Below are 27,839 nucleotides of genomic sequence, written 5' to 3' on the forward strand. Positions count from 1 at the left end.
GGGCAGCCCAGTCCAGTGTCAAATCACCCACTCTGGGAAGAAGCGCTTCCTAATGACCAACCTGTGCCTCCCCTGGTGCATCTTACTGTCCTCTTGTCCTGTGTCCTGGGAGAAGAGCCCGACCCCCGCGGGTGTGCAGGCTCCTGCCCGGGAGCTGCGGGGTGCGGTGAGGCCAGCCCCGAGCCTCCTCTCCTGCAGGACAATTCGCTCTGCTGTCAGCGCAGCTGAGCTTTAGGAGCTCTGCTCTTCGGCTTCTCCCGTGTAATAACTTCTGACAGCGGCTGGCTGGTGTCCACCAGGTTTAATGGATCACACAGCCCTTGGCATGTGCCTGGCACTGTGTGGATAACCAGGTGTGTTTGGGGTCCTCTGCTGGGGCAGCGAGTGTGGCTGCTGGCACCTGTGTGATCGGGACAGATTAGCCACCAGCAAAAGTGCACTGAGATGAGACCAGATGCTAGGCTAATCTCATTTCCCAACAAATCAACTGGGCACGTTCAGCAATAAATGACAATACAAAAGTGAAAGTTTGCAAAACTCATTAGTAACCCTAGAGTGAGGTTCCTATTTTGAAACTTTCTTTACCAATGCAAGGATAATTTTCTCCATATACCATGCTTTGACTTCATTGTTTTTGTACCGAATCACACCATTTTAGTCCCTTGGCTCAAATCTGAAATGAAAGCAGCTTATTTCCTCCCTAACCCCTTTTAATTTCTCCTTCCATCTGTTACTACTTCATTATCCAAGTGCCTGTAGCACGGCAGTGTTGGGATGGAGGTAACACACCTCGCGCTCTGGACTCTCAGGCTCTGCTGAGCTCTGCTCAGGAACAAGGGCATCAGGAAGGTGGTGTTGGAGAAAATCAATGCTCTCCAACCTCAACTCTTCCTTCTCCAAGCAATTTTCTGTGGATACCTATGGCAACCCTGGATATCAGAGGAGCATTGCCTTACTCGCTATTCCAGTGATCCAAGGGAGGAAAAACGATCTCTTGTGTCACTGTGATATTTTCTGAAAAATCCCTTCCCCAGGATTTCTTGTCCTGGGAAGATGAGAAGTCTCAGCTTCTCCATGTTTTGCTCCTCTGGAATGTGGTCTGGAGATTGTTTATCCAAACATATGAATTTTTAATTAATGGCCAATCACAGCCAGCTGTGTCGGATCTCTGAGTCAGTCACAGGTTTTTACTATTCATTCTTGTTTAGCCTTCTGACATATCCTTTCTCTTTTCTTTGGTATAATTTTAGTATATAATTTCTTAGCACATATCATATATCATAAATCAGCCTTCTGAGAACTTGGAGTCAAATTCTCATCTCTCACCTCATCCTGGGGATCTCACAACACCACACTCTTGGGTCTTAGAACAGGAGTAAATTGCTGTTGCTGGAGATTAGTTTCACCCTTTCAGCCTCCAGGCTTTCTTCTCTGTGCTTCAAGCAAAGCTCAGCCAAGCCAAGGGCTCAAGCTCCCTGAGTCAAGGAAGACCACAGTAAGGGGTACAAGACTAACAGGGGGGAAAACTGGCAAAAAGGGCAAAATTTTTTTAGAGCAAACTCGAGACAGGAAAGTGGTGAAGAGGGGGGTCAGAAGATGGGGCTGGCATGGAGATGTGGGAGAGGAAAGAAGGAGCAGGTGAGCAGAGGGGCCACATCAGGAGAGGTTTCCTGCTTGGTGAGGTAGTTTTTCTCTGAACATAAAAGCTCAAGAAAAAGTGATGTCCTGGAGAGCCTTTCCTGAGCATCCTTCTCTCAGTGAAAGCTGGCTGTGGGCAGGAACTGCCAAGGATGTGCACCACGAACAGGTCTGGCTAAAGCCTCTCAAGGGATGGAGCATCTGTGTGTTTGGATACACAGCTTGGCATCTGCAAGTCAGTATCTTGGCCTGTCAGGAAAAAACTGTTCCCAGTCAGGCTTTTGTAGAGTGGAGCGTGGGAACATCTCAATCCTGACTATGTACAAGTAAAGCACACGTTTAGAAGATGATACATTAATCTGAATAATTTCCAGAGTCCTTATCCTGTATAAACAGAGTGCACAGTATTACAAGCTGCTACACAATTTAACAGCTTATGATAGCATCTACTATAATGCAGAGAACTAGTGATTACTTAATTAGAGGCTGTCTAAAGGTTTGTGATAAGTGCATATATGTGTAATTTTAATTTTTCTAGTTCTTCTGAACTGTTTATCTTTCTACCCTAAAATTCTCTTAACCTTTTGTAAATGTTTTAAAGAAAAAAGATAAGCATTTTCCATTTACATAAACAGGATTTCAAGTATTGTATACACATCTATTAGTTAAGATTCCTAGAGGAAAAAACCACATTATTCTTTATTTTCAGGTGAACATGGCTCCAAGAAGTTAAATAAATCACACAAGGTCACTTGAGGGAGGTGGTGGCCGAGTCAGAAGTGAGGTCACAGCTCCCAGCTCTCATGGTGAACTTAAATCATATGTGTTATTCAAGAATTTGCATGGCTAACCAGGCAGTTACACTTTAAATTGTGTCATTTCCTTGTCCCATTGGCTCCCCTAAGACACGGAAGCAGTAAAACATTGTCAGAGGGGCAGCGTGCAGTGAATGCATTAGTGAAAGCTGCAGACAGAGATAAAACATTCATAAGAAGTAAATCCAGTCAGTGCAAAGGGAAGCCAAGTGGAGGATTGAGGCATTTCAGAATGAGGAGGAGAGATGAGGAGACCAAGAGGTGTGGGCAGTGTCAGAGGTTGAAGGGATGGTGACGAGGGAGTGCCCGCAGTGCCAAACTCCACAGAAATGCCAACGAGGGGCCTCTACATCAGCAAAACAGAGAAGGCATCGCTTGCTGAGTGAGTGTGTCATCAGCCAGCTGAAAGCAAAACCCAACAGTGAATGCTCAGAGATGAGTTAGGACAGGATTTACCTCACCAATGTTCAGTGATCTGGAAATTGCCCTCTGTGAAGAAGCTCTTTGTTGCTATTTCTCCTCCGTCACTGCAGGGAGCAGACATGTCCAGCTGCATTTATACACCTTGGCTTTGGATGACTTAAGGTAGGGAAGACAAACCCTTGGGCTCTGTACACTGGATTTAAACATGACTTTTAAATCAGATTTCCCCAAGGAAAAACACCCAGCTTGAGGAGCTGGCAGTAGTTGTGTTCATCAGTGATGGAGTACACTGGAGCAACTCAAAAGCAAGGTTCTGAAAGGAAAATTCAGCTTCAGGGTTGGTTTTTTTTTTTTTTTTTTTTTTTTTTTTTGCAGCAAGTTAAACTGTGGAATATATCAGATTACCGATCAACTCTGTAACTGTTTTTATGGGGAAAATAAAAGCCTTCTCTGATTTAGACTAATTAAACCCAAAGCCTTCATATCTTTTTTTTTTTATCCCAAAAGGCAAAAAACCCCCTTTTCTGTTTACTGCATGTTTCTCATTCTGTTGCTCCTTTCTCTGTTTCAGTTTTTTTTCTTATATCTTTCTTAAAGTTTGGTGCTTGAAGCTGGAGGTATTATTCAAGCTGAGGTTTTAGCTAAAAACCGGACTAACAACCATTAATATGCTTCCTGTTTCTTGGATAGTGCTGTCAATTTCCAGGAAAAACCAGGTATGTTGAATTAGTGAATTCAGGTGGAGTGCAGCCCAGCTGCATCAGGAGGCCTTTGCACTCTGAATCAGGCTGCTGAAATCATGGCACTAGCTAAAAGCCTGTGACTTTCTAACAATTTCGCACTCTAAAAAATTGCATTTGATTTTCAAGGTTTCAGAGAACCCTGTGTCCATAATCTCAAGAGCAGGGATTATACTCCCTGGAATGAACAGTTCTTGCCAACACAGCATCAGCAGAAGTGTGAGCAAGGTCATAAAAATCATCAGCAGAATATGCAGTTTATTTCCTTGCTTCTCTTTTTTAAAAACCTCCTCTGCTGATTCAGTCTTAAGGTTCTGTGCTGGGCCCAAAAGTCTCTTTCCTGGAACACTAGTATTTAACTCTCAAGGGCTTTGCAAGACTGAAGCATCCTCATAATGTCACAGAAAGTCTCCCACTGGCAAGAAATGCAGCTGTTAGAACAAAATACAGCGTTGTCCCAATGGCGCTTGTTGCAGCAGGGCCCAGTATGATCTCCTGCATAAAGAACATCCTATTTCTGAAAAGTAATCTTCACACTGCATCTCAATTAGTTTAAAAAGCAACATGTTGTTAATGTATTTGTATTTACAGCACCATAAGCATTATGGGCTTATGGAAATAACATGAGTGAGCTTTTCTGATGAGCATGTCCCAAGCCATTCCATCAGTGATGGGTTCTCTTTGGGGCCTTTCTGCTTACTTTATTCCCTTTCTGGTAGAAGCAGCTGATCTGAAAAGCCACATGAATATACTCCTAGTACACATAATCCCTTTAGTTCCCTGCATGACTGTAATTGAACACATTGGCAGACTTTGTTTGCATTTAAATATTTTCATAGAAGGGAAAGTCATTCCAAGCTGATCACTTTATGAGGCCAAAAATTTCATTAGGAGTCATTTGAACAATTACAATAAATAAAAAAATCATTATTTGTCAGTATAGTTGTGCCATAAACACTATAATTTATATTAAAAGAATTCTTAGTCCCTAAAGAAATTTTTCTTTGTTTACGATAATCACCACAACAAATTTATGGAGTAAAAAAGAAAACACATATGTCTTTGTAATCCACAGTTAGGTTGTTCTATTTGAAATTTAATTCAGAGGGATAGAAAGGTTTCTTAGGACTGAAGGGATTATAGGTACTGTAATATCTAATAACATTTTAAGATGGAGGTGGTGGCTCACTGTAATAGAAACCCACTAAGACACAGGATAGGCAGGACTTTCTGGATTATCAAATCCAGTCCCCAGGTAGGCAACTGGATCACATGGTCCATTTAATACATTTGGTGAGCTTCATGAAAAGCTAGGTATGGTTTCATCCCTATAACTTTTATACCCTCACTATGCATGTGGATAAAGCACACCTAATTGATAGTCTAAATTATTCATGGCAAATTTATACCTACTTGCTCATGCACGTAGATGCCCTAGCCTTAATATTCCTCCTACAGAAAGTAATCAAACCACATCTCACTCTTCAGCTGCTGGGCTGAACAATCCCCCTGTGCATCCTGTCCTTTCATGAAAGGTTCTCCAGGGTTCTCTTAGCAGCCCTTTGCTGTACCCATTTCATAAAAAACCCAGCTTTCTTTAACACAATCAGAATAATGTGTTTTATTCCAAACAGAATCTTACTAGGGTCTTATTCAAGGATGTTCATACATCCCTTGCTTTGCTAGAAATGTGTCTCCTACTGCCTTTTAGAGTTTCAGTTGCCTTTTCCATGCCCATGCTGCACTGAAACACAAAATCTTTGTGTCCTTGGAGGTTTCCTGCAGAATTTTGTCTGCTGCTGCCTCCCTTACTACTTCTGTGGTCTTGATCTTCAAGGATATTCAGCTCTTGCTGTGTGATATTCTGAACTTTCTCTACACTGATGATAAATTGGTGACTTCAATGTATTTTTATGATCAGACACCTCTGTTTTACAAATAAGTCACTGATGAAAATAATACCAATCAGTCTTAAGACTTACAGTTTAGGAGCTCTGAATAATTTCCTTTCAATACAGTTCAGCTTCTCATCTTCCAACACCACAAATGCCTTGCAGGTCCTCTATAAATCTCAGACTTCTCCATACAGGAGATATAAATTTATACACAGCTCCTCATCGGGTATTTTATTCAGGTCCAGACAGCCACATTTCCCTTCTTTGTCTAGCTAATTGATTACTCTATCAAAGAAACCTATCAAATTAGTTTGATATTACCTAGCCTTGGTAAATACCCATTCCATTTCATTCTGTTTTCCAGTGACTGTCATGACTTGTACAATTCTCTCCTCCCACATTATTTCCAAAAGCCTGACATAAAATATTGCTGTACACAAACCAAAATATATTGTGCTTTTTCAGTGAAAAATCCATGTTTTATTTGTCTATGGTATAGATTAGTTATTTACAGCAATATACAATTTTGACTAGTAGGTGGTATTGAGCAGCAGTTAAAGATTGGTTGACTCTGTATTCCCAGCAGAAATGTATATGCATCCTTTTTTATTCCAAATAGTGTTAGTATCACTTTTAAAAAGGATTGGAAGACAAATTTGGCAGGCTGGTCCAACTGAGACACAGCCCCACATGCAACAGGGTCTTTTCCTGAACAGCTTTATACTTAACTGATACATGTTGCAGAAAATCAGACATCCGGTACAGTGACTTGTATGGTGATCACATGCATTGGGCGTGGCAGAAATACAGGTTTGGAAGAGACAGAGAAGAGTTGGGGAGGATTTGGCTCAGAGGTGCTGGATGATTGTTACAGATAGAGATAAATTGCACAGTGTTGTATTCTTTGTGCTTAATTTTAATTATGTTGTGGGCAGTACACAAATGGAAAGAAGAGCTAGTTAGAAATGAAACCAAGACTTGAATTTCAAGTCCACTGCTGACCCACAGACTTTGTGTGTCCTTGGGCAAAATGCTGTGTTGGGGTTTTTTTCTGTCTCACTGCCTCATCTGTATAACAGAGATAACACTACTTCTTTTTTCCCAACCTGACTATTTACATAATAAAAGCCTTTCCATGCATGACAGACTCTTATATATTTGTACAGCATCTAGAATAATGAGGACTTGAATCTTGGGACTACAACACAAACAATACACAACAATTAGGATTATACATCCATCGAAAATATACCTAATGCATCTCATGCTACAGTACCTTGCCAGAGAGACATGACTTTATTCCATGGTGAATTCTGCTTCTTTGATTTCTGCCATCTCTCCTCTTGTGCTGCTCTTTTGCCTAAGAAAAGTTTTGGCAGAGAGTTAAGTTTAGGGTAAGCAGAGACAATTGTTTTGTGGTGTACTGGAGGTGGAAGGCATGATGGACCCCAGAGTCCAGAGGGAATTGCATGGAACCGGGCAGCATTGTGCAGCATCTCTGCATTTCTGCAGCAGCTCCCCTGTGGCCCCATTCACCTCCCACTGAATCAGGGAAAATCTGCCTTAAAGGATGCTTGTCCCGCTGTGAAAATGGAAAAGAAAGAGCTTCTCATCCATATTGCCTCTGGGGAGGACTGTGCACCCACTGCAGGTGAGACCAACACAGAGCTGTCTTCTTGGTAAGCAAACCCTAACACCCTTGGAGAGGTCTCAATACATTTGGGGATGCAGTAGGAAATGTTGGATGTGCTCATCCTGTTCCATGCTTGTGGGGTACAGTAATAAGTGTTTATCACCATCAACCTGGTGGCTACAGGATCAGAGATCCATTACTGTAATCCATTACAGGGATGACTGTGCTTCACATTTTCCTAGGAAATGTTCTCTGAAGAGTTTATGCTCGGCTTGGAGAAAGACAGCTTCCCACGCCAGAACTTTGGGAAGTGGGAAGCTTTTTCCCTCCAGCCTGTATGCCCAGAAGGTAATGCCAAAATATGTTGGAGGTCAGGCTGGGTTCACACTGTGATTTTTCTCCGAGCTGAGAGAAAATAAAACAGAGGGTGCTTGGCTGCCCTGAGCTGGTGTGTCCAAGCCCTGAGGCTGGGCTGGCTCTACAGCTACTTGGCATGGAGAGGAGGAAAAACATGCATAAATTAGGGGCTCTTATGGCCAGTTTCCTTCTTTGGTCCCAGAATAACTGGCTGAGGGCATTTGGTCTGCAGCAGCAGACCAACCCCTCCGTGCTGACAGGTGACACTCTTTAGTGCATCCCTTGTGCTGGCAGATGCACCCTGACATTAGTTACACTGTGCAGCACTGCCCTGGCTAAAAACATGGACGTTAACAAAAACTAAGTTCATCCCTCTCCTTTTCTTCATGAGATTTTTATAAACAAAAAAACCCAAGAGAAGTGATGGCAACTGTATTATTAATAATACATAGTTGTAACTGGTTAGTTTGGTTTACTGTCCTGGACAAGGAAGATGGCATTGTTCTGTGACTATTGCCTTCTGGGAACTCAGGCTAGATACCAGATGTCTGTTACAAATGTTGGGCACCAAATTAAACACCCACACATCCTGAAAGGACCAGCAACACGACACAAAGAATTATTCATTTTGCCAGCAGTAAAATGACAAAGCAGAGGAGTGACAAATGATCTAGATAAACCCAGAGCTCCAATTTAATGCATGGGATAAGGACCTCTTTTTCCCGATAAAGACTCCCAACTCTTGCAGTTTCTTACTTCTCCATAATTTAGCTGTGCACATATTTGGCATTTAGAGTGTGACGGATTTACACATTTGCTATCAAATGAGCTGCAAGAGCTAATCAGCTCGCACAGAATTGCACATATTAATGAAGAAGGCTCTTCTGCATGCCTGCGATGTAGACACCCACTTAACTGGGGCACCAGAGACTAATTTGAAAAGATTTTGTTCACGTAGCTCTTTTCCTATGATGAATGCTTGCAGGGAATCATGCTGTAGAGAGGGAGCAAGCAGTATCTGCAAGATCTGGCTAAATGGTTCTCATTACTGAGTGATGGAAGAGCAATAGGAAAGATAATTTATTAGTGGCTCAAAGCTAATGAGAATAATTAGCACTATTATGCTTTCTAAGCAAACACAGAATAACTGTTCCTTAAGGAGCACTGTCTGCCTGCAGCAGTGCCGAGTGCTCTGGGCAGGAGGACATGACTTCCAGGGGCGGGAATCTTACCAACCAAGGACCAGGGCAGCTGTGTGAAAACACCCAGACATCCTATGGGCCTGCATTAGAGCTGTGATTTCCTAAATTTTGGGCCAACAGGCCATCTTTTTTTCTATCTCAAAACCAACTACACTGGGCCGATCAATAGAGTTTACACTTCAGCTTAACTCCACGGAAACCAGAGGTTGGAAATTGCTGCCTTGGATACTGAGATTTTTTTTGCAATATTGCATCACACAGTACCTTCCAAAACCTTGCAAAAGCCAAGCCAGTCGACAGTGCTTTGCTGGGAGTATTTCAGCAGCAATGTTGAGTCCCCAGGAATCCTGGCTGCCAGCAGGAAAAATGGCATTTGGCTTCATTTCCTTTTTAGATACCCAAGTATCCTCCTTCTCCACTCTGTAAATAAAAGCAGGATGTGCAGAGAAAACACAGCATCTTCTTATGATCAGTCAAAGAAACTAATGGGAAAAATTCTGGTTTCCAATCAGTTCCAGCACAGAGCAGTAATGTACACAACCGGATTAGCCAAAGGCCGCACTCCTGTGGTTTCCGCAGAGCCATGAAACGCTCAGGGATGCTGGGCTGCCAAACGCAAAAGAAATGCCAGCGTTTGGCTACAGTGCTCAACACCTGCTGATAAGAGCTGATTTTCCCCTTTTCACCTTTCAGTTTTCAGAATTTACTCCTGCAATCTCAGTGTTCCATTACAGACCCAATCACACTAAAGTAAGTTATTAAATTAAAACGAGGTGCACGTGGGCAGCAGTCCCCACTCCCCTGAGTGTGAGTGTCGTTTGGAGCAAATAGCTTGTTTCATAGTTTGTAAAATGCAGTTGGCAGGGGTTCAGTGTTATTCTAGGAAATCCATGTAGGCAACATTTCTTTCTTGTAATATAGCACTATCAGGAATATGGAGAGTGATTCTGATTTTTATTTTTATTTTTTAAAAGGCAAACAGACAAAACATCTGTAGGCTATGTCACCAAGTCTTGACTTTTCTTTTGAAAAGCAGTTCACATCCAAAATCACCCATAAAGCAATTCCATCTGAAACAAGACTCTCTGAAGCATTCTCTTCGAGCTTACTCATGATGGGAGTTTTATCTGCTTTTTTACTCCCAAATTACATGCTGCAAGAACATAGACCTTACCTCTCTTATCTTTTTTCACCAGTACTATCAATGTATCTTTGCAGATGCCTATCAGAAGGATTTTAAGTCAGCAAGATTTGGGGACTTAATTTGGTCTAAGTGGGAGTTTAGGAAAATTCCCAAGGCTTTTTCACCTAACTGCAACTATTTAGGAGGGTCTTGGGAGTAAACGTGACTGGCAGATCCAAAATGCAATTTTACAGGAGGAGGAAAGAGGAAATGGAGATTTGTTAGGCTGCTTTTCTTGATTCAGATTGGAAAGCAAGTCTCTTCCAGTCTCTCTTGGAGGAATTGCTCTGGTTTGAACAAGTAAGGACACAGTTACTGGGTCAGAGATAGATGGATTACAACAGAGCCAAATCATCCTCTGAGGTTGCAGGGGCTGGGATAGCAGCTTATGCTCATCTTGGGTCTCCCAACTTGTGTTTGCCATATCCCAGAGCATTCACTCTCCTGGGAACTTTTCCCTCCTTTTCCCTCCTTTTGATGGATGAAACAAATCCAGCATCTCAGGCTCTTTCATTAGATGGGAAAACCATTTCCTCTCCGGCTTCCAGTGTGCACAAAATGCTTGGCCCTGCTGCCCTTCATCTCTTGGTCCAGCTGCACAGCAGGACTAACACAGTCCTGTGGGCTATTTATATCTTGTTTAAGCCAACACTGGAGAACAAAATGATGCACAATCCTGGCTCAGCCTCTCTGCTGTGTACACGTTTTACCCTTCCTCGACAAGATTTAATCTGCTTAGGGTTAACTATGTAGCAGATGTCCAAGACCTTTGAATCACACCTTAAAAAGACTGAAAGACCAAACCCATAATTGCAAGAGCAGAATCTCTGATTCACTGCAAACCATTTGTTATCAGCAATTAAGTTCCTTGCTGATAAATGATTCATGACTTGAAAGCCGAGATTACTCACTTTTAACCACGGCAGAAATTCCTGTGTGATTATGAACGCCTGGGCTACGCATCTACTGCGACAGGCTGGGAAGTCTGAATGGGTGAAATGACCAACCATTTAAATACAGAAAATATCAGCTTTTACATATATTTTTCATTCACAGTTTGTAAAAAATAAAATATTTCAATTTCAACGTGACTGATGTGAATATAAACATAAACTGACTTCACTAGCACTTTAAACACCAACTTTTGCTTTATGGGAAGCAACAGAACTAAAACAGTGTGACTGATATCCAGACCTGGCCTACTAATTAAAAAGGCTTGAAAGCAAAACTCTGAGCTCCTCGTACACTCTAGTTCACAGTAACTAAGGCTTTTGTCAGCCATTTCATGTAATCATTTGTGGTGTTCAAAACTGTATTTTTCAAAAACCATTCAGACCATAAACCAGATGAGTCATGACCCTATAACAGAAGGTAAATTATTCTCAAATATTTTATATTTGTGCATTAACACATCCACAACATGTTTTTTCTTTAGCCAAGAAAAAATTAATGCCCAAGTCCAAGAAGCAACTGACAAAAGACTGAAGGGAAAAATGAGAATTCCTAATTTTATTATGGTGTAACCAGCTGTAAGGAATTACTGGTCTGAAGCACAGTGTGCAATTGTCTTATCCTAAACATTTACTAAAGCCTATAATTCAGAATGATCCTGACTAGTGAAGTCACCATTGGCAAGCTATCATTTTTTTCTTTCTTATTTTTGAAAAAGTCTACACATTTCTCACCAATTAGCACAAACACAGGCACAGCCTATGCACAGAAATGCTCAACATTTTCTGGAGGCTTTATTTCGTTAGTGCCTGCTGCTTTGACTCTGAGATAAAAAGCGGCAGCAAGTCCTGGACTGATCATATTTGATAGTTTGCTAAAAGCAGAAGAATTCCTGTTTGAGATCAAATGGCATCAATATGTATTGTTTCCTAAATGGACAGTGGAGTGCCTGCTACTTATGTGAGGATAGCTTGAAATAAAGAATTATCATGATTCTCTGTGAAAGTGCTATACACAACATAAGTAACTGTGCTAATTGAAAGAAAAAAAACAACAGTAAGAGTCTTCATAAATTAAGCTACTTTTACACTATGATATTATATACTATCTGGCAGCTGATCTTTTTGGGTGAAGAGGCTCATCAGGTGCCTAATAAGAGAAGATACTTGGCACAGCTCCATGGCCATTCCAATTATGTTATGGTTAACAAGCTGGCCACCATACAAGGCCAATCAGGCTACTGGTATTCCACAATACTCACTAATGGCTTCAGCAGCTTAATGGTGCCAAACATACAGTGCCATTAATTGGGCAAGAGAGAGAAGGAAAAAACACCCAGGAAGGAGGCAAGATGCCATTCACCTCCTGAGCAGGCCCTCAGCACAGCCTGCAGATCCCAACTAAAAGAAAATGAGAAGGGGAGACTGAGGAGCAAGAGGAACATTTCAGACCCAGGTCACAGCTCCCTGCTGTGAGAAGCTGTTTGTGCCCCATGGAGTGCCAGGGCAGAGGAATGTGACCCTCACACAGCACACAGCACTCAGTGTGACCCTCACACAGCACACAGTGTGACCCTGACACAGCACACAGCACTCAGTGTGACCCTCACACAGCACTCAGTGTGACCCTCACACAGCACACAGCTGCAGTGAGACCCTCACACAGCACTCAGTGTGACCCTCACACAGCACTCAGTGTGACCCTCACACAGCACACAGCACACAGTGTGACCCTGACACGCACACAGTGTGACCCTGACACAGCACACAGCACACAGTGAGACCCTCACACAGCACACAGTGTGACCCTCACACAGCACACAGCTGCAGTGTGACCCTCACACAGCACACAGTGTGACCCTCACACAGCACACAGTGTGACCCTGACACAGCACACAGTGTGACCCTGACACAGCACACAGTGAGACCCTCACACAGCACACAGTGAGACCCTCACACAGCACACAGTGAGACCCTCACACAGCACACAGTGTGACCCTGACACAGCACACAGTGAGACCCTCACACAGCACACAGCTGCAGTGCTGCCCAGCACTCCCAAGGCCACGGGCGGTTGGAACTTGTCCCACCCGACTTCACCCAGTGGGGAAGAAGCTGAACAAGGCTGATTAATGATAAAAATATTTGTCCTTTTAAAAATTTATTTTTAGTTCAAAGTGAATCACAACTTCCTGCCTTTCCCTCTCCCCTCCTGCGAAGACAGAAGGACCTCCAGATCAACTTTTTTTTTTGCTTAAGCATCAAAAGTGTAACACATTTCAACTGCTGCTGATACAGGTTTTACAGTGATGACTGTCAGAGAGAGATTGTTTGTGCCACTCCTTAAGGAGCAAAAAGGAAAAATCCCTCCTACAAATGCAGATAACTTTTGGAATGTAAACAGGTAATACACACAATTACTGCATTACCAGAAGTATTATGCATTTCTCAAAACAGTTGAACATAACACTTTACAACACATATTTGATATGACCCAATAATAACTTGAAGGGAACCTGTACCCTATAAGAATAACTATGTACCCCTATAAGATAGTCATTCCTGCCATAACTTTCAGATACATTGACAGTATTGATGCCAAAGAAGGAGGGTTTAGTCTGATTGAACCCACGCTCTGCTGATTTTTAATGTGTGGCTTAATTCACTCAATACATTTTATAAAGGTATGTAAACAGTTCTGATTTAAAGAGCAAAGAGGTTTAAATGAAATTAACAGATCTGGACTGGTCAATGTTAATGTCTTCATTAACTCAGATACCTTATTTATCCCTGAGCACCTTAAAATTGTTCCCCCCAAATCTCAGTCAAGAACACATAACTATTTCACAAGAATGAAAAACTTCATTTGAATAAATCTGTGTCCTATAAATCCCATTTTCCTGCACTGATTTAAACAAAACATAACAAAACAAACCCAAACCAAACCATGTCCCCTCCCCTTTGTTTTTCACATGTACTGCAATACCGGAACAAAAATTTCACCCTAACAAACAACATCACCTACAGACACACTACAGACTACAAAAATATTGCATAGGAGTGTCAGTGGGCATAGTCTCCCAACATGAGAGAAAATGCTAAGTTGTCTTTAAAACATTATGGCAACATTCTAATTTATTTTCCTTTTAAAAATCAAGTGGTTTCACTTTATTTCAAAATCGTACAAAATGGCCATGGCTGTTTATAAAAAAAAGTCTCTGTCTTGAGAATATGTGAAGTCTCAGGTGCATCAACAAAAGACCTGGAACCATTCACAGTGCAGCGGAAAGCTTCTTTGAGGCAGAAACTACAATTCATCCTTCTTCTTTCCTACTCTTTCATGATCTCTTTCTCTCAGGGTTCGCATGAAAGTGGTGAATCCAGACTCCTGGTTTTGAAAGAAGAAAAATATGGGTCATATTTTTACCAACAAAGCAAAACAATGCATCAAGAACACTTTGAGCTTCTGTATCCCAGCAGAATATAAACTAAGGAGCAGTTGTTTAGTTTCTGTAGCCCACGGCAGAATCAAAACCAGGGAGCAGTTACTGCTTCTGCATTGCCTCATCATGCCAGACTCTGGTCCTGTACTGCTCCACTGCAAGGGGAAAATATCCATGCACATCCCACATGTCAAACTTTGAAGAGATGGGACACAGAGAAAAAGTCCCTAAAACTTATAGGACAAGGTAAAATCTGTCACTAGAAGTGCCATTGATACCTTTTTGTTGAAAACACAAAAGTCATTTTCAAGCTGTCTTTGTATGCTATTTGAGTAATTTTAAAAGCAGTTACTGGATTGTCTGTTGACTATACACACATTTGCCACTCATACTCTAATAGTTTTGATTACAATTTTTCTCCTTCTCCAAACATTGTAATGATGGAAATCACGTTTGGTTTTTTTTTTTCTCCAATTTAGTATTAAAATTATTATCAAAAATTTCAAGCCTGGTGGTCTAGATGCCAACCTCTGTATTTCAAAACATTATGATTTAAGGCTGTTGAATGCCACCAGTTTCCTTTTCCAAGACAAGCTGTGAACACAGCTCATAGGCATTTCAAAAGGCTCAGATGGGTGGAGGTGTGAACACCTGTGTTGGAATACACTGTCTACTGGTACCCCAACACTGAAGTTTTCTGGGAAAGTGACACTGCTCCCACCCAATCTGACCATTTTTGCATTTAAACAATCACAGAACATACCACTCAAAAACTGGTGATGAAGAAGGAAAATACCAAAGGTAGAGAGCAATTAACAGAAGTTAAAGACTTAAAAGAATGTTGTGGAACAACAGAACAAAATAAACCCAACCCAAACCACAAGGCTGGTAAGCTTTTAGAAGGCTGAACAACAAAAAGCTTTTCTAAAACTATTCACTGTTCTTCCACTGAAAATAAATGAAGTGACATGCTTCAGCCCTTTGTCCCCTGGAGACATCTGGCAGTCAGCAGCCCCCATGACAGGCTCTGTGCTAAGAACTGCCTCCAGCATTACCATGATAAGAGATAACAAACCCCAGTTCAATGCTGCACAAGCAGAAGACTGTTGGGTCCCCAGAGAGGTGGAAGGGGAACAAAGCAGCCATCAGCAGAGAGACCGGGATGTTTCTGTTGGGTAATTTTTACCCAAGAAAGGGTTGGCTGCATAAAGGGGATTTGTTAGTCCATGTTCCAGCATATGGATAAATATCTCCTAACTCCTGTGGCCTCAGAGCACTCCTGTATTCGATATAAATTCTTTTTATCAGCTGCCACAGATCCTTCCTCTTTTATATCGTTTCTCTAAGAATGGGTTAGAAATGCAAAAACTGCAGCTGAAATCTTCCTTCAATTGTTGGCTGCTGCACCTATCTTTACTTTTGTGTAAAGTACTTTTAAGAAAAGATCCAGAATTGGAACTAAACACAGTATCCATAACAACGGCTGGATCAGCATCATGAAATGGTAATTACTGGAGTCCAAGTATGCTGAAGGATACTGGGAGGCGAAGCTCCATGAAGACTTCCCCAAGATCCTGACTAACAGAGAACCTCAGAACCTGGCTTTCTGAGCTCTAACAGCAGCAATAACTTTCAGGCAAGAATCTTTTTTCAAAATCACTGCATGGCTCAAAGACCCCAAGTTTTTCTTGCAGACCCCAGGCAGTCAATGGCTGCTGAGGAGTAACCTCCCTCTAGGAGGTTACGACAAAGGTGGCCCACAAATAATTGAATTGCTTCCTTATTTTCAGGCACTTTACAACCACTGAAGCCATTATGCAATTTCTGCCCCCATTTCTTGTACTTATAGCATATAATTAGCTGGCCACAGCAGGACAAAAGAATGAAACTTCAGCCCAGGGGTAGATGGCACGATTTGTCTTCCCATCCTGAGTGCCAGGAGTGAATCTGATTCAGGGCAAATGAGATATTTACTTTCCTCTAGTCTCCAAAGGACAGCTTTGTCCTGGCTATAAAACCAATGGTCTGTCACCATTTGGCAGCCTGGTGGATCTGTAACACGTTTGCAGTGTCCATGCGATCCAGAACTGGCAGGAGTTAAACCCTGTATTTCCTGGCATTTCTGCCAGCAGCACATGCAATAAACCCTTCCCTTTCACTCAGTCCAAATTCACTCACAGACTTCAGCTTAAAGAATAAAATATACAAAGCATATTACCAAATCTAATCCTTTTTCCTCTTCTCATGCTCCCAAAAATAGACTCCCAGAGTGTTCCTAATGCAGAGATGTACAGGGGTGTGGTACACTATGATTCATCCATGTAAGACAGCAACAGAGGCATGGTTAAAATTCACTCTGCAGTTTTCATTTGCAAGGCAGGACAGGCAGAGGAGACTTCACTCCCTGTACCAGGTGATGACTCTTGCTTTCACTTACCCCTCGATCTCCAGTATATTTTTCCACAAATTTCCCATAGTTGTAATAGTTGAAGGTGGGGTAGCCATCGACCCCCTCCTGCTTACACAGGTCATGATTCTGTCCTTTGGCACAGTCCACTGCAGCGTAGGCGATCTGAAACAAAAGATCACACTGAGGCAGGAGAGAACAAAGAAAGAACCCATTTCATGGTGATACTGCTGCTGCTTAGCCTTAGCACTGAGAGAGACCCAAGTCTTCTGCCAAACATGCAATTGCTTCTCTAAGGGCTTAGCTATGGAGGGAGAGCAGAGGATGGTCATCACCTGGCCTGTGCATGGCACATTCAACTCACAGAGCAGAAAATCACCTTTGCAGCCTTCCTACTGAGCTCTGCGTTAGACTCCAAATAGGAAATCCAGAGGCTGGATTAATAAAACCACATCAGGCACACTGGTCACAGCTCTGTCATGCTGCAATATTTTTCCTCCACTTTGGTTTTAAGTGATGAACAGTGATAATGGCTTTGGTGATGGTAACAACCCACCTAACCTAACCTCATTCCCGTGTCATTGCTAATGCTCAGAAAAGTTACCAAACATGGCTGGTCACTTGTGCAGCCTATTCACAGATTAATAATTTCTACTCCAAACAGCTTCTCTAAACTCCATGCAGTTCTTCCAAAGTCAGATGGGGACGGGTGAGAAGCCAGAGCATCATCTACCAAGCACTGCATGTAGAGAAAAAGGTTCCTTGCTTACAATCTCAGCCTGGATTTGTATTTCCTTTCCTGTCTTCTTCCAGGATTGTACATTATATGCAGCCATTAGCAAAGTGGGCTTTAATTCCTTTTTAAACCTCTAGATGCTACTGTCACACAGACAAACCCTGAGTAGGAGAGCCTGCCACACTTTCAGCCTATTGACAGTAGAGCAACACCCTCAGTTCCCTGCCTGCTTCCACACAGGCAGGGCGAGGAAACGCAGCCTCACAGCCCCAGAGCAGCAGCTCGGAACAGTCAAGTCCTGACTCTGTGAAGTACTGAGGAGGGGCTGCCCTGAACACTTCTGATGCTGAAACAAAATGGAATTCATAGGCTTCTACTCAAAGCAACTCAGCCCTGTGCTGTGATTTCACCCTGACCGTTCCTGTGAGCAGCAGCTGGGGCTCTGAATGCAGGTGCTCACATAAGCTCTGCCTTCACAGCCTGAGCCAGGCCCTGCTGAAGGGCAAGCACGTTAAAGTACAACCTATGTAAAGAAACCAAACAAATTAAAGCAATGACTTTTTGCAACTTTTTTGTGGGTTACAATTTATCAAGTGCTAATTTCACAGCAGACACATCCTAATTTGAAATTTCCATTCCACAAGCCTCCTTCAAACAGCTGATCAAAATACCTTTTGCTTGTATGACTTTAGGGTTGCGGTTGAACTGTTCTTCCATAATTAAAAGATCACTTAATATTCCACAAAGTCCTCCTGTTTCATGGTGACACTGTCAAAATGGGAAAACCTGATCTCATTATCCTAGCAGTAATTAAAGTGATTGGCAAAGCCAACTTCAGTTAATTTGCTTGTTTTGTTTAGGCTTTGAAAGCCTGACAAGACAATTCTCAGTATGATCCGCTTGGTCTGTCTTCAAGTGGAAAGTACTAGATAAAGTGAACAGTGTTCTTACCTTAAATATCTGGTTTATGATTTTAAACATTAATAAGGCTATTACAGAACCACGACTCTTGAAAGCTGGTAAAAACATGTAAGATCCTATTTTTTTTTCTTTTTGTAAACACAAAGACTCCTACACATTTAGGGTCAATTTAAATAAAAGATTAGGAATAATAAACTGTAGAAGAGTTTCATCTAAGTATTTCTGCCTTCCTGACCTCAGCAGCCAGCCAAAATTTAGAGCTCTGTTGGCTACTTCTGTGTAAAGAAAAGCTTAGAATGGAGACAAACTTTTATTTCATGACACAGCATGAATACCAGAAGTCCTGATTTCCTAAAAACTAGAAGAATAAATTAAATCTTTTTTCTCACTGCTCTAAAGATCACACAGGGAGAGATTACAGCCAGAAAAAGGGGAAGGTATGCATGTGCTCATCCAGATCTTAGTAGCTGGTTTGAGACATTCAACTGTTGTGACTGATGACCCATCTGTTCTCAGTGTCTTGGAGATTAAAAAAATGAGTTTTTAGTACACTGGAAGGAAGAGGGAAGAATGAAAAGAAACTCTCTTTATCTGTACCTCTGGAAATATCTAAACTGGTACCGGCTGGAGCAAAGCATCCAATTTAATTTACCTTCTGACTTTTGTGAGAACAGCCCCCAGTGAGGAGAGGGTGCAGTGCAGGACTGCAATGCTACAAGCCATTGCTAACCTTGTTCAGAACATGCTCACCAGTTGCCTCAGAACAGATGACTGATGGATGTTAAAGAGGTGGCTTCTGACAGAAACGCTCAGTAGCGTCCTTGAGACACAGCTCTCTTCTTCAGCACATGCAAACCTAAGCTGGCCCATCTGTGCCTTAGTTGTGCAGACAAAGACCCCAGTCTAAGTCTGTCCATGGCAGCCACGTGAGCCCAGCGCCATGTCTAATCCAACAGGTCTAATGGCACATCTGGAATAGCAGCTGGGGGATTTATCCATGGTCTGTCCCCTCTGCAATGCTCCTAATGCAAGCTCCCACACAGCCCCACCACTGCAGCCACCATTTTGAGCCCAGCTCTTCAGAACACACACGTTTGGTTATTTTTACAGCCAGGGAGAGAAGAGGAACGGCGATTTTCAAAAGCCTTGTAACTCATACAGACGTGAGCAAAATTTCATAGAGGAACATCTAATTCCCAAGACTGTATCTGAGGCTGCATTCAATGCCTGCTGCCATCAGTGGCTGAGTAAGAGTACTTGGGAGAGCTTGAGTGATTACTTCAGAGTGGAAATGTTAAGGCAGCCTAAATATAGAGGTTGCTACCATCTCTGTGCACTCATTATCATAGCATCACAGTCCTAATTGTCTTGCCTGTCTCACAGCGGAAGATCAAATATAGTGCACTGAGAGAGGAGAAAAGTGATACTGAAAAACACTTGTAGCAAAACACACTTCTGGACTGAGGACCAATTCTCATCTCCATTCCATCAGCTCCAGACAGCTGAACTCTGATACTCACTGATGCCCTTTGCTTCTTTCTGTTTGTGTTTTCATGGACTGTGAATACAGAGCTCCACTGCTGATAGAGGAATGCTCTGTCACTCTGTCACTCTGTCCTACGAGAGCGAATTCCTGCATGACTCTACTGAAAAGTTGCATGCAAAAAGATGCAGAATCCTGGCTAAAGTGAGCAGTGGTACAGTGTAAAGAAAGTTTCCCCTCATTCTCAACTCTCTTAGCAACAGTCAGCTTTTCTGCTTCACTAAAAAAAGAAACGGAGTCAGGAAAAATAAGAACTCCAAAACACCTCTCTCAAAATGTGGTTAAAGACTTCTGGAGAATATGATCCTCATATTCAACTACTGTAACTATTTAACAAGTTACACAGAAGTGCACTGGAGAGCACAGGTTAGCAAGACCTACATGCCCTGACCTGCAAACCCACTAAGTTTATTCAATTAGAAACTGCAGGCATATTAAGCATAAGACATCCACAGTAGGTGTCCAAGAGCTAAGACACTTGGTATCATTTCTCACAAAGTCCCTCTCATCAAGAGGGAAAAACCCTCTAAAAATATGTGAGAGAAAGAAACTCTGCTAACACTGGTCTAACATCTACGTGTGTGTGAGTGTATACGTCCATTATGGAAAAATCCAGTGCAACACCTTTCAGAAGGCAAGATTGATTTTAGGGAGATTTTGATTGTTAGGGTTTAAATTTAATTTCTTGAGCTTTCCTCTAATCAGAGGGGAAAATCCACTGAAAAAACATTTCAGGGAGAAAAAGCTGTAAGTGCTATATCTGCAACATGCACAAAACTTTACAGGATTATGGATTCTCTATAACCCAAAGCTCTGTTGCCTTAGATATTGACAACACATCATTATATACAAGTCCTTTCTCCAGAGCCAATGCTGTTCAGCTCTATCACCAGCCTGTTCAGTAGCTGTAGCAAGAATAGAAATGTTATCAAATGAAAAGATAATCAATGAGAGATTGTGGACCCCAAAGGAAGTTTCTTGGAGTACATCCAACTTTCTTAATTTTACAAGTGGCTCCTCATGACTGGTAAGCACTCTATAATAATTAATAGTATCAGGTGAGTAGACACAGTAATGCATAATAATGACAACAACAGCAACAACAGTAACCCACGAAATAAATATGCATTTCTTCATAGTCAGGACAGGTTAATATGAGCCTGGAAACATCTGGGACTGGAAAATACCTTTTACTTGAAATAGAAATCCCACAACATTTTGTGGTTCTACCAAAAAACTGGGAGCTTAACTACAGGGTTGCAAACTTAACTCAGCATGGCAATAAACTGTGAGCAGTGTATGAGCAGCTCTGAAGAGCTCTGAGGAAATAGAGCATGGCATATTTGTCAGATGAAGAGGATTGATCACAAAACCTGAGCTGCTGGTAAAACCAGAACTTTTCATTTAGGTGCTTCAGAAGTGGAGCTATGCCAAAAATATGACCACTGATCTCCAGGTAGCCCAACTGTAACAAAAGGGTGATGCCTTATTTTGTTACTAAGTGTTAAAAAGAAAATGAAGTACTGGCAATATAATCTAATCAAACATCAGAAATCCCAGTTCCCTCCCAACAGATTTATGAAACAACTTTTTGCTTTAGAGAGATCTTACAGGTAAGAAACACAATTACATTGAACGGTTCAAACAGATGTGTAGAAAATTGAAAGTGGGATCCCTTGACCTTCCAGGTAACTCCTCCTTTTTGTTCTTAAAGCTTTCTTTTTAACAGTTTGCCTCCCAGTCACCACATGATGATACAGTTAAAATAACCCCCTGCAGTCCTACCTGCTCTCCTGTTAAAATATGTACTGCCACACACTGGTTTATTGATTCAAGAAAATAAATCTCTGCTAGAGCTAATATTGACTTTTGTTATGAAAATGGAAGTGAATAACTAACTGAATATTGATTTGAGAAAGGAATGATATTTGATAAGCTTAAAAAAGGTAAAAACAAAGTTGCAGCGTGGAAATAAATGCTTCCAAACAACATTTTAAAAGTAGAATCAATCCCAGATGACAATTACCTGATTACTAGTAAAAAGTCTGTTGTTGCCAAATATCTTAAAAGCACCTGTAAATAAGACAGATGTGCATTCTTCCCTATGGTTACTCCATAGGTTTCTATTTATATCATCTGTTCTGGATCCTAACAGCAGTTAGGGACTGGCCTCTAAAGCTTGCTGCAATTCAGCTACTGCTCTCAAAGTGAAAGGCCTTGCAATTGGGAGATTCATTATTAGTTGCCCCGGTGTGGCATGGCATCATTACAGGAGGTGCAGTTCATCAGCTGTTCTCAAAGCAGGCCTATTTGCAAAGGGGACATCCATTAGTACAACATGATGTACAGTGCTAACATCACCATATTTAATGAGTCTAATTAAAAAGAAATTCAGCACATGCTTTTTAAGCAAACAGGGATCAAATTCCTTGCCAAACTAAAATATTACCTCATTTGGATAACTCTGTGCAGTCATTTGGTTGGTATAATAATTTTAAACTGTGATTCAGAATGCACATTGGGGACCCACCAGTTTCACTGCTGACTGACCCACTAACACCCCAGCTCACCCTATTTCCTGCACCCTTTCCAGCAATTGCTGCCACAGCTGTTTCCGTGGGAACTCACTAGAACCCAGCTGTGGTGCTCGGATTTGAGTCAATGCATTTGTACAGGAACAGTCTCTTGTGAAAATGGGAAGATTGGTCAAAAAGCAGCTCCTTTGCAGGACTGCCAGAGATTTGTTACTGAGAGGCCTTAAAGAGTCAAGAGCTTTCCTTCAGCAAATCCAAACTGGAACACCACAAATGAGTTCCTTTAAGCTGAGCTTTGGGATCAGCCAAAAGGCAGAATGCATATTTTTTAAAGATTTTGTTTTCAAGAGAGACTGTGGAGCAGTTACTGAACATGCCTTCCTGCTCTTCAATCTGTTCAGCTGACAACCCTCACATTTGCATTTTCTGATGTTCACTGGTCACTGCCAGAACGTGGGCTGTGGGGCACTGGCCATGGGCTTTTCCCTGGCAGCTGCATGCTGAGGCCACAGCGCCCCAAGCTAAGAGTGCTCCAGATGGCTTTTTTTTTTTTCCCACCTTTTTTTTTCCTTTTAAATAACTGAATCAATATGCTCACTGCCATTGGAGTAGCCTCTCCACTGATCTGGTCCTACTGGCACTGAATTTCTCCAGGAAGATGGAAAGACTGGAAGCTCTGGTTCGTGGTTCTCAGCCTGAGCCGTGTTTTGCAGCAGCCACAGGATTGCCCCAGGCCAGGGAGCAGGCTGGGGATTCTGGCTAAAACCACCAGCAGTGATGTGGCCAATGAGAGCTGACATTTGGGGCCAATGTTCCAAGCAGTGCATTTTTAAACTCCGACTCCAGCAGTGCAGATGATGAAAAAGTACAGAGCATTACACACAGCCCCGGGGGAGGGGGGCTTCAGCGCCAAAACCAAGAGACACGTCTTAAACAGCTTCAAGCTCTGCTCATCTTCAAAATTCCAATGTAAAGACTCAAAGTCTCCCAAAGGATACTTTTTAAGATACTATCTACAACCAATTCAATACTGGAATGTTTTTGATTGTTCTTTGGCTTCTGCAGGATTATATGTTTAATTAAAAGACCCTTCTTTTAAGAAGATACAGTTTAAATGCAAAAATACTCTGTTAAGTGAAAAACCTTTCTCCAGGGGGAAAAAAAAGGACACTACTATAGAAAGGAAGTAGTGAAAAGAATCTACTACTTAAAATGAAAATTAGTAATCTTGCCCTGTTTTTGAAAGAATAAATGCTTCCTTTCTCTTAAGCAGTGATTTTGCTGATTTGAAACCCTACAGAACTACAAATTAGTTTGAAGGCTCAGACCAGTTTGAAACATGGGAATATGGACTGTGCTGCTTGTGGGAACAGTGATGTGTCCTTCTAAAGTCTAAAACAGGTTTGTTTTCTTTTCCACAATGGCACAAACTTGCAGCAGGAAGCACCTTGGCCAGTTATAGCTGTACACAATTAAATAGGGGCTCCCAACATAATCAATCCCTGGCACTTTCATAAGTCCCTGGGGTGGAATAACACCATTCTCCCTAACTGCACACACCTCTTTAAAACTGTACCAGCCTTAATATTCCCAACTGGCTCTCCTGTTCCAACTCATTACATTTTATATCTCCCCACTTCAGCCTTAAACTGAAGTCAAGAGTTGTAACTGTCAATCACTGCTCGGCTCTTGGAGTCCTTTCATAACCTGCAGTCTGAAGGAAAAGCTTCCCAGGCCTGCATTTCCCACCACCTCCATGTCCAACTAACTGTGGCATGATTCTGATTGCTTGTTAATACATCCTGCAGCTCTAATAAGCAAGTTTCACATTGTTTGGTGCATTTGTTTCACCTCCTCTGACTGAAATTTTAATGAGTTTAGGAAAGAGAGGCTTCATTTGGAAATACCAGAAAAGTGGGAAAACAAGGATACTTTCTCAGAGATCTTGGAAACAAAGAAGTAACCAAGAGGCATCTGAGAAAACTAATTTACAGCAGTAGGAGAACTAAAAGCTGCAAGCCTATGAATCTTCTGTATGCCAGGGGGCAGAAGTGATGGACTAATTTATGCAGTCAGTGATACAAGAATGATTTGTTTCTTGTCAATCTGATGCATTCTCTATGAGTTACAGAACAGACGAGAGGAAAAGAAAAAAATTACAAAAATTCTTCTGTTATGGTGTACAACTGTTACAAAATTACCTCTTCATTTAGAACACAGAAGAGGATAAACTATTTCAGCTGGATGGGACCTACAAGGATTGTATACTCCAGCTGCCTGACCAATTAGAGCTGACCAAAAATTAAAGCCTGTTGTTAAGATGTTGTCCAAATGTCCCTTAAACACTGACAGGCTCAGGGCATTGACCAGCTCTCTAAGGAAGCTTATTCCAGGGACTGTTCACCCTCCTGGTCAAGAAGTGTCTCCTACTGTACAGTCAGAACCTCCCCTGACACAGCTTTGAATTATTCCCACATGTCCTATCACTGGATTCCAGGGAGAAGAGTTCAGCATGTCTCTCTCTGTTTCCCATCCTGAGGAAGGTGTAGATGGCAATTTCCAGAGTAAATTACCAAATCTTTTTCTTGCCACACCTAAACACAAAACAATTGTGCAGGTAGAACAAATTCAGACCAGAATGAAATACAGTTAACTGAAAGATATGAAACGGGTTCCTAGCTAGTTATCTGGTTAAATCCAGGGGCTCAAGTGTTCTTTGGTTTTTTTAAAATCCTAGATCTCCATGTGCTCAGTGAAAAAGTGGTTCAGCTGATGCTAGGAAATTGCCCAGTGTGATTCAGCCATTGAATGCATTTTCAAGGCTGAAGCATCAGGGTCCTACAAGAGCATACTGGGCTCAAGTCAGCCAATTTACAGAAATATATTGTATTTTGTGCTATGCAAGCAAGGATTAGTTAGTTATGTGATTGAGGGCCTCAGGACTATCACACAGCTCGTGGTTTCTCTACATGCACCCCAACACATGATAAAAGTTGAAGAGGAATGAAGATTATATGAATTCTATTTATTTAATCCCCCAATGAGAAAAAAATGTGTTTCATACAAAGTAACCCTTATGAAAAGACTTAAAGACAGCAAATTAGGGACAACAGAACAGGTTGGAAGTATAACTCAATTTGACCATAAGAGATAAAACCCCTATGATGCAGACACATTTCTTTTAGTGTAACAGCAATTTTATCTGCAAACCTATTACCTTATCAATAAGCAAATCCTATGAAGTACAAATTATGGAAAAATATTCTTAAATATTACAGAAAAAATTAACAACAAATTACCTTGCGATCTTCTTTAAAGACTTCAGCAGCAGTTGTGAAATGTGGAATGGCATTTTTACAGTGAGGACACCCTGTTTGACACAGGAAGAAAAAGACATCATAAACTTTAGTTGTAGGAAAGACAAACTCAAGACACAAGGTGACTCAGTGGAAAATTTGCATTAAAAATCGCTCTCAACAGGAGCTCTCCAGTTCTGGAATGAGCAAGACAAAGCATGTGTCAGCTACATGAGAGTAAGCATATCTAAGATCCCTGTGACTTCAAGGAGTTTAGGTGTATGTTTACAGTTATGCAACATCCCATAATAGGGGCCACAGTGCAGGGGACTTTTCTCCATCACCAGTCCCCTAAGGGCACTTCCAGAGCACAGCCACAGACAGACCTTTGCCCTGCTCTGTACCTCCTGGTATTGCCAGGTAGGTTATTACTACTGTTGCCACAGATACCAACTACATTTGAGCATGGGAATAAAAGCCCAGCTGGGAACAGGAGCCTGGAAGTTGGAAAGGAAATTGCTGGGAGCATTTATAAGTATTTGGAAATGGTCTGTGTTCAAGCCAAGCCATTGGGAACATAAGGGAGGGGAAGAGAAGCAAGTCCAATAGGCCAGACATCTTTCATGTATGGAGAGCAGATGTCCAGTCCCAGGTTAGGATGACTGCTGCTGGCCTTCCTGGAGACCTTCCTGCTGTTCACCACAGCTGGGCAACCCCTGAAGAGTTTTACAGACACTGCACACAGGAACCCCAGAGCTTTGTATGGAGATGGGCTGATACTTTTTTGTACCACTGCAGCACTGAACAGAAGGCCAGCTAATCCCTTGCTTAAATACACACTGATTTGACTCAAACATTTCAGAAGTCACAGAAGGGAAATTGATGTTCTCTTGATTCAGGGTTCAGATTTCAGTGCTCTTAATCCAGAAGCAATGTCTACAAATTATTGTCTGTGAATAATCTAAACTCCTCTCAAAACATCATTACTGTACTAAGTAAGCCTTAGAAAAGGAAAGTACCTGCATATGTGTAATAAATTGCAAAGACTCAAGACACTATTTTTTGCTTAGATGCACATTAAGAAAGGAATGGAATTACACAGTCAAGCCAATGCTGGCAAAGGAGTTCATCTTACTATTATTTCTGGGTAGGAACAGAAAAATCACAAATGAGTTGCTCACAAGCACCGATTACAGCTTATGCTACTGTTTCTTACCAGTATTTTACATGATGAACAAGTGTCTGTGTAACTTTAAATCAGGACTGAACAAATGCCCTCTTAGGAGACTTGCAGCCATCCTCCTAAGCCATGCTCACTCTTTCAGCTGTCAAGAAAAATACTAAACACTGCACATAAACACTGCACACTCCTCTCCACAAAGGAAAGGCTGAATACCCCTTCCAGCTTCACCAAAATAGAACTTCATTGCTTACTTCACTGCTTTGAATTTTAGAGCACTTCTTTCTTCAGAATAGGATTCTGAAAGCAATGCAGTGACACACCTGTGTAAATACACTGAGAGTCTGTGCAGTAGCTAAGAATAGCAGAAAGTCAAGGGGATGTTTCCTGGGAAACTGAGGCACTTCTGTAAATCCATCTTAATGGCTTCAAACTCTTTATGCAGCACGATGGCAGCTGTGTTTCAGTGGGAGACAGCACAGTGTTCTACAGCTTGCAAACTATTAACCTTGTTGAGTTGTTCAGCATTTGCCTGGAAGAAAATGGTCATGAAAGAAAAGGGGGAGAAGGAAGAAGAGAAGAGGAGGAGGAGGCGGCTAGGGTTTCAGGCTGCTCCCACGTCCATCAGCCCACTTTGGTGACCCATTTTCTCTCTTAGCACTTGTCTGGCCTGTCTGCCTGACACTGAAGAGCCTGCAGGTCAAGCCTGCATCTTAACAAATCTTGGATAATTTCCTGTACTGTGGGGAGACTGCCTAGGTTGCCTTGCTAACACTGCTCTACACAAATAAATCAGAACTGGTGATGACATCTAAAAAGAATTTCAGAAACAAAAAATGAATAAAAATCAGGCACCTCTAAAACAGGAACACTTGTTCTTAACTACATGCTACAGTTTTTTGGAAAGCACTTCCAGCTCTTACACTACAACAGAAAGGCTCTT

At 41.8% G+C, this 27,839-nt stretch overlaps 1 protein-coding gene across 1 annotated transcript in view; it reads right to left on the reverse strand.

Moving 5' to 3' along the window:
* Positions 1-12,965: 12,965 nt before the first annotated feature.
* The window catches only part of PDIA5 (protein disulfide isomerase family A member 5), a 100,364-nt gene continuing 85,490 nt past the window's right edge, over positions 12,966-27,839 (reverse strand). Inside the window, exons 15-17 of the mRNA XM_030241784.2 lie at positions 25,720-25,790; positions 16,717-16,851; positions 12,966-14,224 (exon numbers count right to left, since the gene is read on the reverse strand). Coding sequence (XP_030097644.1) covers positions 14,144-14,224; positions 16,717-16,851; positions 25,720-25,790 — 287 coding nt within the window. The 3' untranslated portion in view covers positions 12,966-14,143. The remainder of the gene's footprint in view (positions 14,225-16,716; positions 16,852-25,719; positions 25,791-27,839) is intronic.

The sequence above is a fragment of the Serinus canaria genome, chromosome 7, assembly GCF_022539315.1.
Source record: "Serinus canaria isolate serCan28SL12 chromosome 7, serCan2020, whole genome shotgun sequence".
Taxonomy (NCBI): domain Eukaryota; kingdom Metazoa; phylum Chordata; class Aves; order Passeriformes; family Fringillidae; genus Serinus; species Serinus canaria.